Here is a 16,175-nt window from a genome sequence, read left to right on the forward strand (position 1 = left end):
GATCTGGGCAGACCTACGCTTAATTCGCTTAATTGCTTTCCCCATCAGAACAAATCTAAATGAAGCTGTTGGGTGAGCTAATGAGGCAGCACACATTACAGTTTAACAGGGAACTAACATACCCAGATTCTTTCAAGCTAAAATTGAGAGTTCTCTTCTTATGTTTAAATTCTCCACATTCAATCCATTTCTCTTAAAAATTGAAGATTTCACTCCTACTTTAAAATTTGACAAAATACAGTATTTACAGTAATACAGTAGGGTAAAAAAAAAAAAAAAAAGGAAAGAACATATTCAGTGATCTCTGTGCCATTCAATTTGCCTGCATGGATTGGATCCCAGTAAACAAATTTCTCCAACTGGCACTCCTACTGGCACTCCCACTAAACAAAAATGGTCCCTGCAAGGTCAGCATTATCTAATTTCAGCACAGTAGTATGGGAAAGCCAGCAATTCTGCTGGCTGTACTGCATGCTTTTCTTAGTCATCTTCCGTCTGTCAATCATTTTTTTCAATCTTCTTTGAAAATGCCACCAACTTGTATCCAAACAAAAAGATATACTACAAATGAATCATGTTATACTTGGACTATACAGTACACATACACGCTACCTTCAATTAATACCTACCCTGTAATGTTTTTTAATGTCTCTTCAGGATATTTTATTACTGTTTATTCTCAAATTAGAAAACTATACTATTCTAATAGTAAAACTGAATTCAGTTGTTCATTTGATACATTTTCAATGACAGTTTGCGTAAGTCATTTTTCCCCTAACAGTTTCTTAGAAAGAGATGAAAAGAATAAGGCCATACTGAACTAGCTTTCTACAGACATTCTTCCTTGAGTGGCACAAAATTATGTCCAAAGCAACATAAATATCCCCAACAAACAAACAAAAACATTAAAGATCTCCAGGACTGTGGTAGTACTGAAGACAGATGTTATAGAGTTGGGGCGAAAGTATAAAATACTGGAAAAAAGTAACTAATGATACCAACATACATAGGAGGATGTAACTTTTGACAGTGCTTCTGCAGCTCTCTGCAAAAATGTGAATTTTCCTACTTGATGTACCTCCTTTTTCTGCTCCTCAAAAAGCAAGAATCAATTTAAAAGCATTTAGCTGGTGCATAAATTTTTTTGATATCTTTCATAGAAACCTATTTCACTGTTTGCTCAAGACTGGAAAAAGAAGTTTAAGTAGTCTATCAAATATAACATAGGACTTAAAATACAAAGTCAGTTTTGTTAATATCTTCAGAGTGTGAGAAAGAGTGTTTTCAAGCTTTCACTTTACATAGGTGAAAAACACCTTTGACTGTCAGTTGTGTTAATGGAGAGAAAATTTCTAATTATTCTCAACCCTGCCCAAGCATTGTGTTGTTTCTGATATTTTTTTAAAGATACAAGAACCATCACGTTTCTAGAACATATGTAATTAATTTTTAAGAGCAAGTTTAATTAACTGGTTTTATTGAAGTAGAAATTTTAGTAAAAAGATCTGTGCAGTATTTATAGTCCAGCTTCAGTCTCCCACATAGTTAACAATTAGTGTCACTGCTAATTACCATTACTTGAAACCTAAAACTTATTTTAGAAAACATGCCCTGAACACAATGGGAGTTACTGACAAGTCACTGTCGAATAAAGCCTAAAAATGCGGGGCCATTTCTTTCATGGCATGCCACAGATCTGCAAAACTGTGTCTGAGAGTAGAGGAAGGTGATTTCACTGTCCGAAGATGCTCAGTCTTAAGGAGGGAAGGTAAAAAAAAACAGAGGGTATTTTAATGCCTCTCAGAGAACAGGTGATTGAAAGCTGAAGGTTTTGCTGCTTTTTTATTTGTTTAAAAAAAATGTAACTAGCGAATGGATTAACTTGGAAAAAAGTACAAAGATGAGAACATGACAAGGAAAAGATAGGAACGTCTCAGACAAAGTCCTGGATACAGTGCAGTGTTGCATGGTAGTAGTACAGGACAAGGCATGATAAAAGCATGAGCATAAGCAGAACTATACAGCACAAGGAAGGTAAAGCCTCAATTCTGACTATCAAAGATGAGTTTTAGACAAATTTTAAACATTACATACTTTTAGGGACAGATTCCTTAAAGTATACTAAAGAATAATCCAGTAAGAATAAAGTAAGCTGCTATATATACAACATGGAGAAATTTGAGTAGAGTGAAAAACAGGACCAACCATCAGACTTTTGTAAGCACTTGCATGAAATCTTAACTGGAGACCAGTTACTAGGAGTGCACTCCAGGGGTTGATACTGGATAACTAAAATCTCCATTAATGGCCTTGATGATGGGACTGAGTGCACCCTCAGCAAGTTTGCAAATGATGAACAACTGAGAGGTGTGGCTGACACACCAGGGGGACATACTGTCATTCAGAGGGTCCTTGACAGGCTGCAGAAATGGGCCAACAAGAATGTCACAAAGTGCAACAAAGGGAAATGCAAAGTCCTGCATTTAGGCAGGAATAATCCCATGCACCAATGCAGACTGAAATACACAAAATACTATTTAAACATCAGAAAAAAACCTTTACTATGAGGATGGTCAAAATTGTAATAGGTTATCCAGAAATGTTGTGGAGTTTCCATCCCTGGAAATATTGAAAACCCAACTGGACATGGCCCTGAGCATCCTGCTCTAGGTGAACCTTCTTTGAGCAGGAGAGCTGGGCTACATGACCTCCAGAGGTGCCTTCCCACCTCAATGCTACCACAATCTTTTCTTCACTCATCTCATCTAAAGAATGTTCTGTGCTTGAGAAAGGTGCGGAAGCTCTCTATTTGACAATTAAACATCACATTATTTGATTTAGAACAAAGTTAGGATATCTAAGCATCACATGTAAAACTCCCGATCAGGGATTAAACCACTCTTTAAAGAGACAAGGAAGGATCTGGTATTGGTTTATAATTAGAAGTTACAGCAGTTAAGCATGCAGAAAACCAATCACTAGCAGATTTTTTCACTCTATATGGAATCACTTCATAAAGATAACAATTCGCCTTTTTTATTTAATTAACTAATAATCAGAAAGAGGCGCTCTGTGTAAGTCTATAAAACATTATACAACAGAGGGAAGACTGAAATAAGAGGAGCCATCTTTGCTAGCACCCTATGAAATATTCAAGGATGCATGAACCCAAGTAGTTTTGAAGTAACTCAAGTTTGCTTTCACAAAGTAGCATTGCTGAGGGAAGGGGTTATATTAGAACGATAAATGGCATCGAACCGTATTTTCAGTGTTTCATGAATTCCTCCTTCACATAAAATATTTATGTTTCTTACTGTTTGACTGAAGTGTTGTAAGAGCCTGCGGACATCGGCTCTTAGGAAGGACTGACAGGGAAGACAAGAATGGCGAGCGCTGTAGGGAAGGGAGGAGAGGCATAAGTGTGCAAAGCTGTAGAGTAGGTGACAGGTTTATCAAGAGCATATGGGTCAGAACTGGAAAAGCAAGCAAAAATATGGACATTGTGGGGGGCACCTGCTACAGACTGCCTCATCAAGAAGAGGAAGTGGGTAAAACCTTCTTTAAACAGAGCAAGAAGTCTTACAAATACAGGCCCTGTCATGGAGGTTTTTAACAACCCCAGTAACTGCTTGAGGCACAAAAACACAGGCTAGAGGCAATTCAGACTTCTGGAATGTGCCGGGGACAACTTCTTTATGCAGATGATGGACAGATGCTGTCCATTTTGATAGAAAAGGTAAGGGGCTGCACCCGGTAGCTAATAATGAATAAGGCAGAACTTGTTGGAGGTAAAGGCAGTCCTGCCTCATTGACTATGAGATAACTGATCTTGAGGGAAGGAAGGTAAATGGCAGAACAAGGACTGGGGCTTTATAAAAGCCTATATACATGTGAAAGTATGTGCTTGAAGAAAGCCAAAACATACTATATGTTTGAGAGTATACAGAACCCATCTGTTAAAATGAACAGGCATGTTTAAAAAGCATAGTAGTGAGTATTATTTTTATTAGAAGTATTCCAAAACCACTTACAGCTATTTCTGCAAATATATCTGGATATATAAAAATCTAAAATTCAGGAAAGATCTGCAGTACTACTGCTACTGCCCACAAACCAAAAAGGTGGATACCCTGTTTTCCCACTGCTTCCTACTAATGCAAGACCTTGATAATCATCATCTTAAAAGAAGAAAGTGCGACATGCATCCAGGCTGCTACTCTGTCCGTACCACAACACATAAGCTACCACCTTATCAAGTTAATACAGCATGCACATACACCAGTTACATAGTTAAAAGGATTGCCAACAGAGCTTTACAGATGCTGCTTATAGGGAATTCACTATAATGGGAACTCTGCATTTTGATTTAAGAAGCATTAAATACACAGCAAAAGGTGACAGAGAAAGTGTGAGAATGAGAAGACTGCATCACTGCCAACATAACCCTCAGGAATACATAACCATCTGCTGGACAAAAATGAAGGATCTTTGTATTACAGGCAGTTATTAAGAATGCAACATCCCAATAACATAGGTACAGAGAAGCATATTTATTGTGTATATGAAACCAACACAGAAAAGAAAGGTTTTGTGGTTCCAGCACAATCTGCAAATTAATAGATCTGTTCAGGTACAGATTTTCTGTTATTCAAAACCAAGATTAAACTGGCAGTTAGGAGCTATGAACATAAGCACCTATCTTCACACTTTATAACCAACAGGAAAGATGAAATAGATGAGTAGATCTCATATGTTTCACCAAAAACAACTCTACCACAGTAGAACAACTTGGAGGTCCTCAAAATGACAGAGAAGTAATACAGAATTTTAAAAGATTTTCTTCCAGGAAAAAAAATTATTTCAGTTGTGGTTCAACAGCATTTTAATGGCCTTTTTCCCCTAAAAAAATCTTCATTTTCTCACTGTTTTCATTCACTGTTGAAAGACCATTAAAGTATACCTCTTTTTTATTTTACTTCCCTTGCACAAATAATATCCTGTACCTGTGTATTGTCTTGATGTATTAGTCAGTTTTGGAAACAACTACACTGGGAGTGCACATGAACAGCTCCAACATATACCTATGTTTGTTGATACTGTTTAAGTAGTTTCCATCAACACATTTATCTGTGCTTCTGCATAAAGTAAAATTCAAGACAATAAAATGCACTGGTTTCAGCAATATTAGGTATAGCCATTTTAACAAAAGTATATGTTAATGTTCTTTAGAAAGTTAGTCCACTTATCTGAAATATTCACAATATGTAGGACAGCATATGTATTGTACTGTTACTGTATGATTTCATGCTCTGGAAACAATAAGCATCTGTTATGTGACAGATTAATATTACTATGGCTCTAAAACCTTTTGTTAAGGTAGAAAATGGAAATACAGAAGCTAATTGGTGTATGGCTGTTTGCATTGTGAATTAGTGACTAAAAGCGATTCTGAGAGTAGTGGTCAATCTTCTAAAGTCCATGCTAAGGACTCTTTCCCCTGCTGCTCATAAAAATTAATCATAACTTGATTTGCAAATAGAATTGTCTGCCTTTAGGAGACTATTCTATATAATTGTAGAGGCTATTCCTATCTTTACTATCAACATTTTAAATCTCTATTACCTGTTTTTAGTTCATTATATATTCCACTCTCCCCTGGACTACTTTTTACTCTTCTCAAAGACACAAAACAAAACCACTTCAAAACTAAGGTTCTAATTTTCTATTTTATTTTACAGGTGCCCAAAGAAGAGAAAAAAAGGCATGAAATTATCAATTTTGTTTTTAAATATTGTGATCAGCAATACAACAGATATTAGCAAAGTAAGTATAAAAAAAAATGCGTATCTCGTTGCTGACCTTTTTCTCAAAATCTTTAACACTTAATCAAACACAAACAAAACACAAACATAAAACTTTAACACAAAATCAAACACTTAACAAATTCAGAAAGAAATCCCTAAAAACAGATTACAGACAACTGCAAATAGACTACCAAGCACTATGGCTCTTCAGTAGTAAGAAAAGCAGCTTACCTTTTTCTTTTATCAGTACATGTGCTTTTAAAAATAAGATTTTTATTGTGTTTCAGTGTCTGTGTTTAAGATACTTTAGTATTAAAATATCAAAATACTAAACTAAGAAAAGCTGGCAATCTCATGCTGCTCTTGGAAATTACAGCACTAATATAAATATACAGCTTAAAGTAAAAAGCTTTACAAGGGAACATGTATCAGTATTGGACTGTTACCACACTGCACTTTATAAACAATATCACATATAACAACCAGGACACTCCCTGAAAGAGTTTCACAGCAAAATTTTTAAGGGCAGAAAAAAGTCCTTGTGCAAGTTATTACCCATTCCCTACAGAGAGAAGAAATAAAGACAGAAACTTACCAGTTTTTGCAGTGTAAGAATACAGAGGATTCAGTGGAGTGCTCAGAGTACCTGGCAGTTTTAGTTTGGAGTGTGGTGACAGTGATGATGATGCAGGAAGCAAGAGATTTGAGCTCGCCTGTAATAGGAAAGACAAATCAGAAAGTGAAGTGTAATTTCCTGGGTTACTTACTGATGCAATAGCTATAAGAGAAATATTTGCTTACTGTAAATAAATATTAAATTCCAGGAAAAAAATTAAGACTCAAGTTGATGATAAATAACAATTCCAATGATAGGTTGTTTTTGTTTGTTTGGGGCTTTTTTTTCCTTTGGCTTATTTTGTTTTTGTAAGACTATTTAGAGACACAGACTTGATACTGACACAGCTATGAATTGAATTGCGTGTTCACATTTGGATACAAACTCTCAAGCAGTACAAACAATGGAACAGAACTGTTTGAACTGGCATTTCATTGTGTCTTCACGTATAAAAATAAGGTGGCATTTATATATGGTTATAAACTTGTAAAGTAACTTCTTATTTCTGAGTATTCAAACTACACTACATCTACAAAGAGGTTACTCAATATTAGAATGAAAGGAAAATATAAATCTTAACCCAGACTTAACACAAAACTGCAATTTCTGCATATCAATAAAGCATACTTTGACCAAAACACCAGACAATTCCTTTACGTAAGCAACACAAAAAATATTTGCAGTCCTTATTCCCATAGCAACAAAGATACTGTAGTTAAAATTTGGTTTGCTGTGGAGTTTCTTGATATACATGCAGCTATCACAAAGCAAAAACCTTTCTCGAACTTTATTATTATTATCCAATACAGTCTATGTAAAAAATATATTATGAGAATCTTAGGTTTTTTATCACGTGATCCCATGGAGAGTTTTACAGTTTGTAAAACACATTTTCACTGGCTGCCTTGATAATACAGCCAAAAGGGATGGAAAATAGGCCTTAAATAAAATATATGTAACTTTCTTCAAACGAAATAGATTCATATGCTAAATTTATTGAGTTAGTTACATAAAACAACATAATACTTGACCTTTCCAAAGTCAAGCCTACTTCACAATCTAGAATAAATGCATATAGTCACTTAATCCAACTAAAATCCCACACTCAGTGGAGCACTTTCTTTGGCCTCAGTAAACTCTATATCAGACCCTCAAACTTCAGTTGTAAGCCAAAACAGAAAAATGACATTTTGCAAACTTTCAATCTACTGGCTTGTAAATTCTGTTTAAATAAAGGAGACAGCTATAACAAAGTGAACCAGTGGCTTATTTCCAGAAGTGATATAATTTATATAACTACTGTTTCTGTCATTTAACAAATATGAAACAATTCAACAGATTTCAACAATGCAGAATATCTGGTCATTGGCAGGTGTACTGGGACGCAGGTAATATAGCACTAAAAACATGGATTGATGGGGCCATATAGGATATCTGCTATCATCTCCTCTGTACTACTACAATAGATCTTCATCTGGTTTTTGTGTAGCAATATGGATTTAACTCTACTGAAAGAAGTTAATAATAAAAACTGTCTTCTACTAGTCAAGTACTCTCTCAGCAACTGTGTACAACTGTAATTACTATACTCCAAAACTGACCAGAAAGACAGAAAATCGGATCAACTATTGAACATGACTTTAAAAAAGCATTAAACCAGCTAAATTTTACTGCAGTATACAAATTTAACAGAGTATTAATAAACAGTAGTTGTGAAATGAAAGCAGAATGGAGAAGCCTATTTTCCTGAACAACAAAATCCATCTGCTTTTCTTACCTTCAGGCATGCAAGTGACTAAGTTTCATTAATCCAAAGTTTTCTCTGATACACACACACAGTGGAAAGCCACTACCTGATGTGTTCACTCAAATACAGAAAAATAATCTGTTCTGCAAATGCACTGAGCTCAGCTTCCACTGTTATCCACCGTCAGATCTAGGGAGAGCCTTTCTGCAGGAAGACAAATGAGACCATCTCCCCCTGCGTGAATTTCTTGCTGAGTGCACACTACACCATGAGTGATACAAAGGTGTGTTATCCATTCAAGTATTCTCATGGAATTCTCTTTCAAATTTGCTATCAAAAAGTTGGTTTCAGACACTACCATGGAATGAAGAGTGGTTGAATATGTCAGCATTTCAAAATCAGACTAAACACAGCAGAGCAAACTATTCAAAACTAGTACTTAACAGACATCCCTGGTTCTCCTGGAGGGAAAAAAACATCAGGAGAAATTCGCCTTGATTGTGGTGCTTGAATTATGCAAGAGATATGGAACCTTGCATGTAAGTTATTAATGTACAGCATTTAATTCACTTACTTTCCAGCTGTATTACCCAAATACTCTCATTATACACCAAACAGCATGCTTTGAAATCAAATGCAATAGACACATACATTAGAAGACTGAATGTATGGTCCTGAAGATTTAAGAAAATCGGCCTTTTTAAAATGCAAAACAAGTTCTTAAAACTCTTCCTTCTCTCAAAGTCCTTAAAACCAAAATAAAAAACATTTTTATAAAAGAGATATTAAAAAGAAAATTTTAAATTTAAGCAGTCTTACAGGAGTGATTCATTCCTCCCCTTAATGGTAATGAAGCTCAGCACAGGTGAGCCAAAAAAGATTGCCCATTCAAAGTAAACATAAAATCAGAGTTTTAATGACCCGTCTGCTACTAGGTCTTAGGTATTATTTAAATCTCTAAAAACCCCATAGAGGAAAAAAAACCCCCACAACATTATAAGAGAAGAAGGAACCACTCAGCTAATAAGTGAGCACTAATTATTCAGCAGAACCGTTTGCAGGTGAAGTATACTGTCCTAAAAATAATAATTAACTCTCCTACAACAGACAGACATAAGGCTACCTACAGAACAGAGTGAAGCAATTTTTTTTTTTTGAAATGCATGCTGTGGGAAGGCATTGCTAAATACCTTTACAACAACGAGTAAAGTTGGCTAAGATAGCCAACCACCAATCTACTTAATTTTCACAACAGGCTCTGCTTGCTTCATGCACAAACCACAGCTTTATCAAAGACACAGTTTACTACTATCCCAAATTGAGTAAAACCAAGAGTTATAACATTCATGCAGGTTTTGTAGCACAAAAGGATACCTACATAATTCTTGCCAAGTTTAAACAAAGCTGATTTGCATTTTCTTTTTTGTGTTAGGGCTGCTCTATGCAAATTATGCAAATAAACATTTTCAGTGGAACTAGTTTTTACATTAAAGTGCATTGCATGACACAGAAAACAATACTGCAAGACTTGACAAGCTGACAATAACAATTTCTCTTTTTCCCTGAGAATGCAATTTTCTGACCTTTGCAACCAATATAATGTACATTTCCATATATACTTGCAAGTCAAATCAAGGTGGCCAGCTCTATGCTCTCTCTTATTATTTTAGTTTTAGGCTTCCCTTTTGAAACTTCAGGCCTCTAGGATGCTGTTTCTAAAAACAATTTAAATAAAGTTATTAAACCATGATTACGCAGACTTTAAAAGCTGACAATTGAATTGGAAATAAAAAAAGAACACAAATTCTGCTGGTTTTCTCAATGCTAGACAGAAAATACATAGGCGATAATGCTTAAAGGAGCAGTACAGTACTACAGCTATTAAGTTTGGAATGTTAGTTTGAATCAAGTTTACATCTTTGTAAAAATGCAATCATTTCTCTGACAATAGTGTTAGGAGGACTCCAATGAAGGCTGGGATTCTAAAGGTATTCTGCAATCACTTAAGAGATCAATCTGTTCTGTTCTTAAGTAATTTCTAGACTAACCCATCCAGATGGCAACACAGTTCCCTCGTAACTTGGGTGCTCCATTGTTTTACCCCACAGAAGCCCAGAAGTGACCAGGGCATAAATATGAAAATTGATGCTAGAAAATGCTTGATCCTACAGTTTAGATGCAGCCATTGTCTATAGATACGTTTCATCACACAGTAATTAATATACATTCAATTCCTCAGTTCTGACAGAGAGTTCTGGTATTTCAATGACAGGCCTACCACAAAAGTTTTCCCCTTTTTTTGTTTTTCTTTGGCCGGGGTGGGGTGGTGTGGAATCTTAAGAAATTAAGATTACTATGAACATTTGGAATAGTGAGCTTCTTACTTTTAGCCACAAGGAAAACCAAATTCTTCATATGAGACACAAAACTGTTAAATACAGGCTCAGTTATACACAGCTTGTACAAACTCACTCAGCCATTAAACACAGAGTGTATGACCTTTCCTGGATTGGATAAAACTGGCATTTCTGCTTAAGAACATGCCTGGATACACACATTTGAGCAGAACTGGGCAATGTCAGCACCAATACTAGCAAAAATTAGGTTTGTCTTGCTTAGTAAGAACCAAAAGATTGCTGTGTATACTGTAACCTCTTCTGCAGTTGGTTATGACTCTTTATTATCAAAGAACCTAAGACCAGGCAAAATAAAAATCCATTACTTCAGTGGTTAAATTTTAAAAATGTCGTATTTTGTGCAAATGAAAAATTGATGAAATTGTGTCATATACAAAACACACCCAGAGATACTTGTCTTGCAATTTAATTTCTCTTCCTACTAAGGAAAACAGACACCTGAAGTTCTTGTGACCCAAATCTTATCAAATACATATAGAATCCTATTCCTCTGTACCTGCTGGTAAAACACATTAGGACATGAGTCTAAATACTGTATACAGTTTCAGGTAATCGTGTAACTACTCAGACATTTGTAATCCTGTCCCCCTCCCCATCCCGACTGCTCCCCAAGTATTTGGTTAGACTAAGCTTTTCTCATCATATATAAAGTCCTTCTTTGGCAGATTAAAAATCCACATTTTTTTCCCCACAGAGATAGATATATAAAAAGATAACATTCTGAGAATTTCATTATCATTCCTATTATTAAAAAAAGTATAACCAGGGTTGCACTTCACTAAATTGTTTTTAAATTTAAGCACATAAACAAAAAGTGTAATCTAATTTCTTAGGCTGACAAGGCCTCATTTGCTTATTCCAGCAATTAACTGTAATGTAACCATAGAGAAAGGTAAAAAACAAATCCTGACTGGATTTCCCTAGAATAAGCAGCACTTTTGGATGCAAAGACATAAACTTATTTTCTGTATCATTGACTTGAATTAAAACCAAATTGCTTTCCTCAGCTAACAAAAAATAAAAGGAATATGCGAAATTTTATTAAAAAAATATTAGTGGTTTAATCTTGTATGGCCTTCTTTAATTCTCAACTTACACTATCTCAGTATTTGAGCCATGATTAATGTTCCTTTCTGCACCCAACATGTTGCAAGAAGCACATGCACCAATGTTCAAAAAAACAATTGTCAACAACGTTATTAGTTGACTCAGTGCACATTTGCAGTATTTTCTGACATAAAAAGTTCTTAATAAGCTGCTTTCTCCATGCTTTGGTGACAATAAGCCAGAAGGAGATATCATTTGCTGGGGTTTACCAGCATGAGTGAATCTAGCTTTCTCTGCTCTAAAATATGTTTTGCATAAACATACTATTACTCAGATGTCCCTGTTTAATTTGTTTAGCAGGGAGAAAACAAACAGTGCAACTTTTCCTTAATACTGTACAAACATTTATGGTGAGAAAACTATGATGGTAAAACTGGAAATGTAAGTAAAGGACCACCAGTAAAAGCTGCACACTTTAAAAAATGCTTACCACCATCTTATTTTACCCTCTGATAAAATTATGATGGATATAGTTTTATGTTAAAAAAATAATACAATTAATTTCTTGTGTCTGACATACCTTTTATATAAACACAAGCCACTGAGAGAAATACAATGCTGAAAAAGACTAGTAGTGGAACAAAATCTCCTGCCACAGTTCACTGCAGCTTACTATTGCTACTTTAGACCTCTATTCAAATGGTAATGTTAGCAAATATTAAGCAAGAATTAAAGACAATCATCTGTGCTGTAAGCACAGGAAATAAGACCACTGGTGTATAAATATTACTGTGCTGATACTCTAACTAGATTCATACAGGTCACACTTCATTTGAGTAAAAGGCTGAGAGCATGCAGATTTAAATTCCATATTCACAGTAAAATTTGTAGTGACTCCCTATAAGAATCTGTGTATCCAACAAAAGATGCACACAATTCCTCATTGACTTTTGTAATTAAAAGTATAAGAAATAGTAGAGGAGAGGAAAAAGACCTTAATACATTTAAATTACATATTCAGGGAATTCAGTAAATATTCCCACGACCAGATATTTGAAAGTACAGTCTTGCCATAAAGAGCCATTTCAGTCTCTTTATGCTCCATGTTAGCTACCACGCTAGTGGAGAATTTCAGAGTTCTGGTACCAGATCTTACTCTGGAGGAGGTTCAGGCTGCATTGCTGCCAAGCTGGAAGGCATGTTTATAACACACTACTTATTTCTAAGGTAACTACCTAGACAATGATCTTACCTAATAGTATAAGCAAGATAAGCTACCTATTTTATTTCATTCACTAGGTAAGTGTGGGAAAACTAGCAATTACTGTAGAGTAACTACTTGCAGTAAATCCATCCAGATCAGTATGAGAATAGTTTGTGAAACTACTCATGTTACATCTGTGCCAAAATTTCTTCATCTACAAAAGACACAAGTTCCTTTTTTCCTTTCCTTTCCCTGTTTTGACTGTGTTGTTTTAAAATCCATCTGATGCTTGCTAGAAAGAATGCCTAGAAAAATTTCTTACCACGTAAAGAATATTATAACATAGGAAAACAGAAGAGATTTTAAGGATCTGACTTGCTTTGTAAGATTTTCACAAAGGAGAAAAAAAACAACCAAACCAACAAACCACAGAAAAAAGAATAGCTGTTTGTTCAACTTTTTCTAACACAGGCAACTTAATTAAAACTGGTGAATTTAATGAAATGAGAAGCAAAATTCATTAAAATTTCCAAAACCTTACCTTATAACAAACTACTTCTTCAAGACATATGAAGTAAAATTTTGGCAAAGCTTTCATATGGTATTAAGCATTTTACCTATATAAAGCTTCTAGTAATACTTCAACCATTTCATATCACCAATCATTTCAGGCAATCACAACAACTCACAGTATCTGCCTGGTAAACGGAAAAAAGTTTGTAAGAAGTTTTTTTATCCAGTAAATGAAGTGCGTAGGGTTATATGATTTCAGATCCAAAAGTGGTTCCACCATGGCTTATAAAAAACATCCTTCTAAGTCTGCCACTGGGAGTAGCTACGTTTAAAGTAATAATTGCAACAGAACTTCCTGGAGTAAGAAAAGCATCTCCTAGAATTCTGAAGAGGAATACTGGAAAAGGAATAGGAAAAAGTACACAGCACTATTCAAAAGCACCTATTTAATTTAAAGACCCTCATTCCAGTGGAATGTATTGCGCAAGTCATCAGAAAAATGACTGCCTATGTTACAGGATCATGTTACCTGCTAATATGATAATTAATGAACTAAACCCCAAATCTATCATGCAGCGGGCCATATGGATCTGACTTGAAATTGCTATAAAAGCAAAACTGGAAGAAATATAACTTCATTTACATTTTAAAATTCAACTGAACTTTAATGATTTTTTAAATTATTTACTAATCTGATGTAATGAAAAGAACATTAGTAACTCTTATGGAGAATTACAACACAACCTACTAATAAGTAACACAATAATACCATGCACCTGTCATATAACTTTTACATATATCATCTATATACTCCATAATGTAAGAGTAATTATAACGTGTTAGATCAAAGATCCATCCTTACATTTTTCAACAGTAAAGTGTAGCAGGTAAGGCACATAAGTTTAGAGTGATCTTTCTCCTGTAGGCCATTTCACTTTCATCACTCAGCAGTTCAGGAACCCCTTGAGCATCAGCTGGCAGTAACACTGGTTCATTGGACCAACAGCTTTTGCTTAATCTCTTCTTCATGAATTTGCCCAAAATCTCTGTGAACCCATGTACACTCCTGACCTTCACAGCACTCTGTGTATTTAATTTCAGCCTATGTCTCTACTTCAGATGTAAGAAACAATATTTTTTTTCCAATACTGCTCCTGATTTCATGTATTTATGGCACAACTTTCCTCTCACTCATCTCCACCTGCACCACCCTGCAAAGCTGAGGAGCTCTAGTCAATCTCATTACATGCAAGCTCTTCAACAGCTCTTGGCATTTGTGTTTCTCCTATTTGAACTACTTCTCATTTTACTATATTATTGTTCAGAAGGGATGTCCAGAACCAATTACAGTGCTGAATACATGGGCTCATCCTGGATTTCCCAAGTTGAAACACACAAGCATCCCCCTCATATTCAGTTGGAGTAGATCTTATTTATGGTTTTCTGAAAACTATTCAGCTACATTTTTGGTTTTAATAAGAAATAAAATTAAGTGCTTTTTTTCCTTTTTTTTTTCCTCCAACTATGTCATACACAGTATAAAAAAAAAGGTTTCCTATTCATTTGCAAGTTTTCTTTGGGAAAAGCTTACAAGAAATTTAAGACAATTCTATGAACTTACTGAAATGAGGGTTTAAAAATACTGCAAATTTCTTGCATGGGTGATAGATAAGATTACAGTATTCTGTACCTCCTCTGACAGTCTGCAGATAAAAATTTTTTATTGTAGGCACGATCAAGTGAAAAAGGTCTTTCAGACTGCTGAGACATTGCAGCATTGCCTTGTACTTGGCCAAAAATGTTCACAGAATTGGCAATGTTTTAACAAGAGTCCTCAGTTCTTACCCTCTGGTTTTCTACCTTCAGGTAGAAGTTATAGTAAATTACTATAGAACTCCTATGTTCCTGATTTGCACTAAAACCCAGAAGCCAAGCATGGTGTTTCAGATTCTACCAAAACCAAGATGACCTGGAAGACAGATTCTTACAAGACTGACAATGGTAGCATAAAAAATACACACCCCTTCAGCATTCATCTCTGCCTCTAGGTCTTTGCTGCAGACAAAAGGATGAGTTAACATCTTCTTCCACATCATGGCTTAGATAGTATCAGTATCATGTTCATGTGTTCATTAAAAAGGTTGCATATTTTTTCTGAAAAGCAGTGGCTTTAAATTGTTCTGCTTTCACACAACAAGATATATTTGCATCTCAACTAAATTCTAAAAGGAGACCATCTGGAAGGACTACACAGTACAGTATTTGATGTATACTATACCAAAGCATCATATATGACCATACTTTACAGTCCTAGATTTAATGATGAAAGCTCAGTAGATTTGATGCAATCTGAGGTATAAGCTTCTGGATTCTCTCACAGTACCTACTCCCTTAATGACTTCTGGCATGGTAATAAATGCACTCAAAGGACAATAAAAAAATTAAAACAGTTTTAAGTGTTTCTGTATACAGGAAAGAATATTTCCACATTCTACTTGAATAATACTGCACCAAGTACCAGAATTTTGGTAACCACTGATAACCTTTTAATAACACTTTTCACAAATACATTGTGAAGTATAGACCAGAAAAGCCAATCATACTTCTAATTAATTTAGAATTATTCACATGTTAAGAGATGAGGCAGCCAACATAACTGATTCCAGGACTAGTACTACAGAGATGCTGTCCTTAAGTGCTACAAGTTTTTTCTCTCCTTCAAATTTTAGCATTGAAGTTTTGACATCTAAAAAAAAAACAACCCACCCCACAATTTCAGAGCTAGGATATTATTTATACCTTTAATGGAAGCCCTTCTCCCCATATC

At 35.1% G+C, this 16,175-nt stretch overlaps 1 protein-coding gene across 3 annotated transcripts in view; it reads right to left on the bottom strand.

Annotated features, from left to right (window-relative positions):
• The window catches only part of AHI1 (Abelson helper integration site 1), a 119,815-nt gene that overhangs the window by 64,937 nt on the left and 38,703 nt on the right, over positions 1–16,175 (bottom strand). For all 3 annotated transcript variants that reach the window (XR_005104909.1, XM_037391994.1, XM_037391995.1), the window contains exon 19: positions 6,400–6,517. Coding sequence is in view for 2 of the 3 variants with exons in the window: in XM_037391994.1 (XP_037247891.1) it covers positions 6,400–6,517 (118 nt within the window). In the remaining variant the exon portion in view is untranslated. The remainder of the gene's footprint in view (positions 1–6,399; positions 6,518–16,175) is intronic.

This window comes from Falco rusticolus, chromosome 6 (genome assembly GCF_015220075.1).
Source record: "Falco rusticolus isolate bFalRus1 chromosome 6, bFalRus1.pri, whole genome shotgun sequence".
Classification (NCBI taxonomy): Eukaryota; Metazoa; Chordata; class Aves; order Falconiformes; family Falconidae; genus Falco; species Falco rusticolus.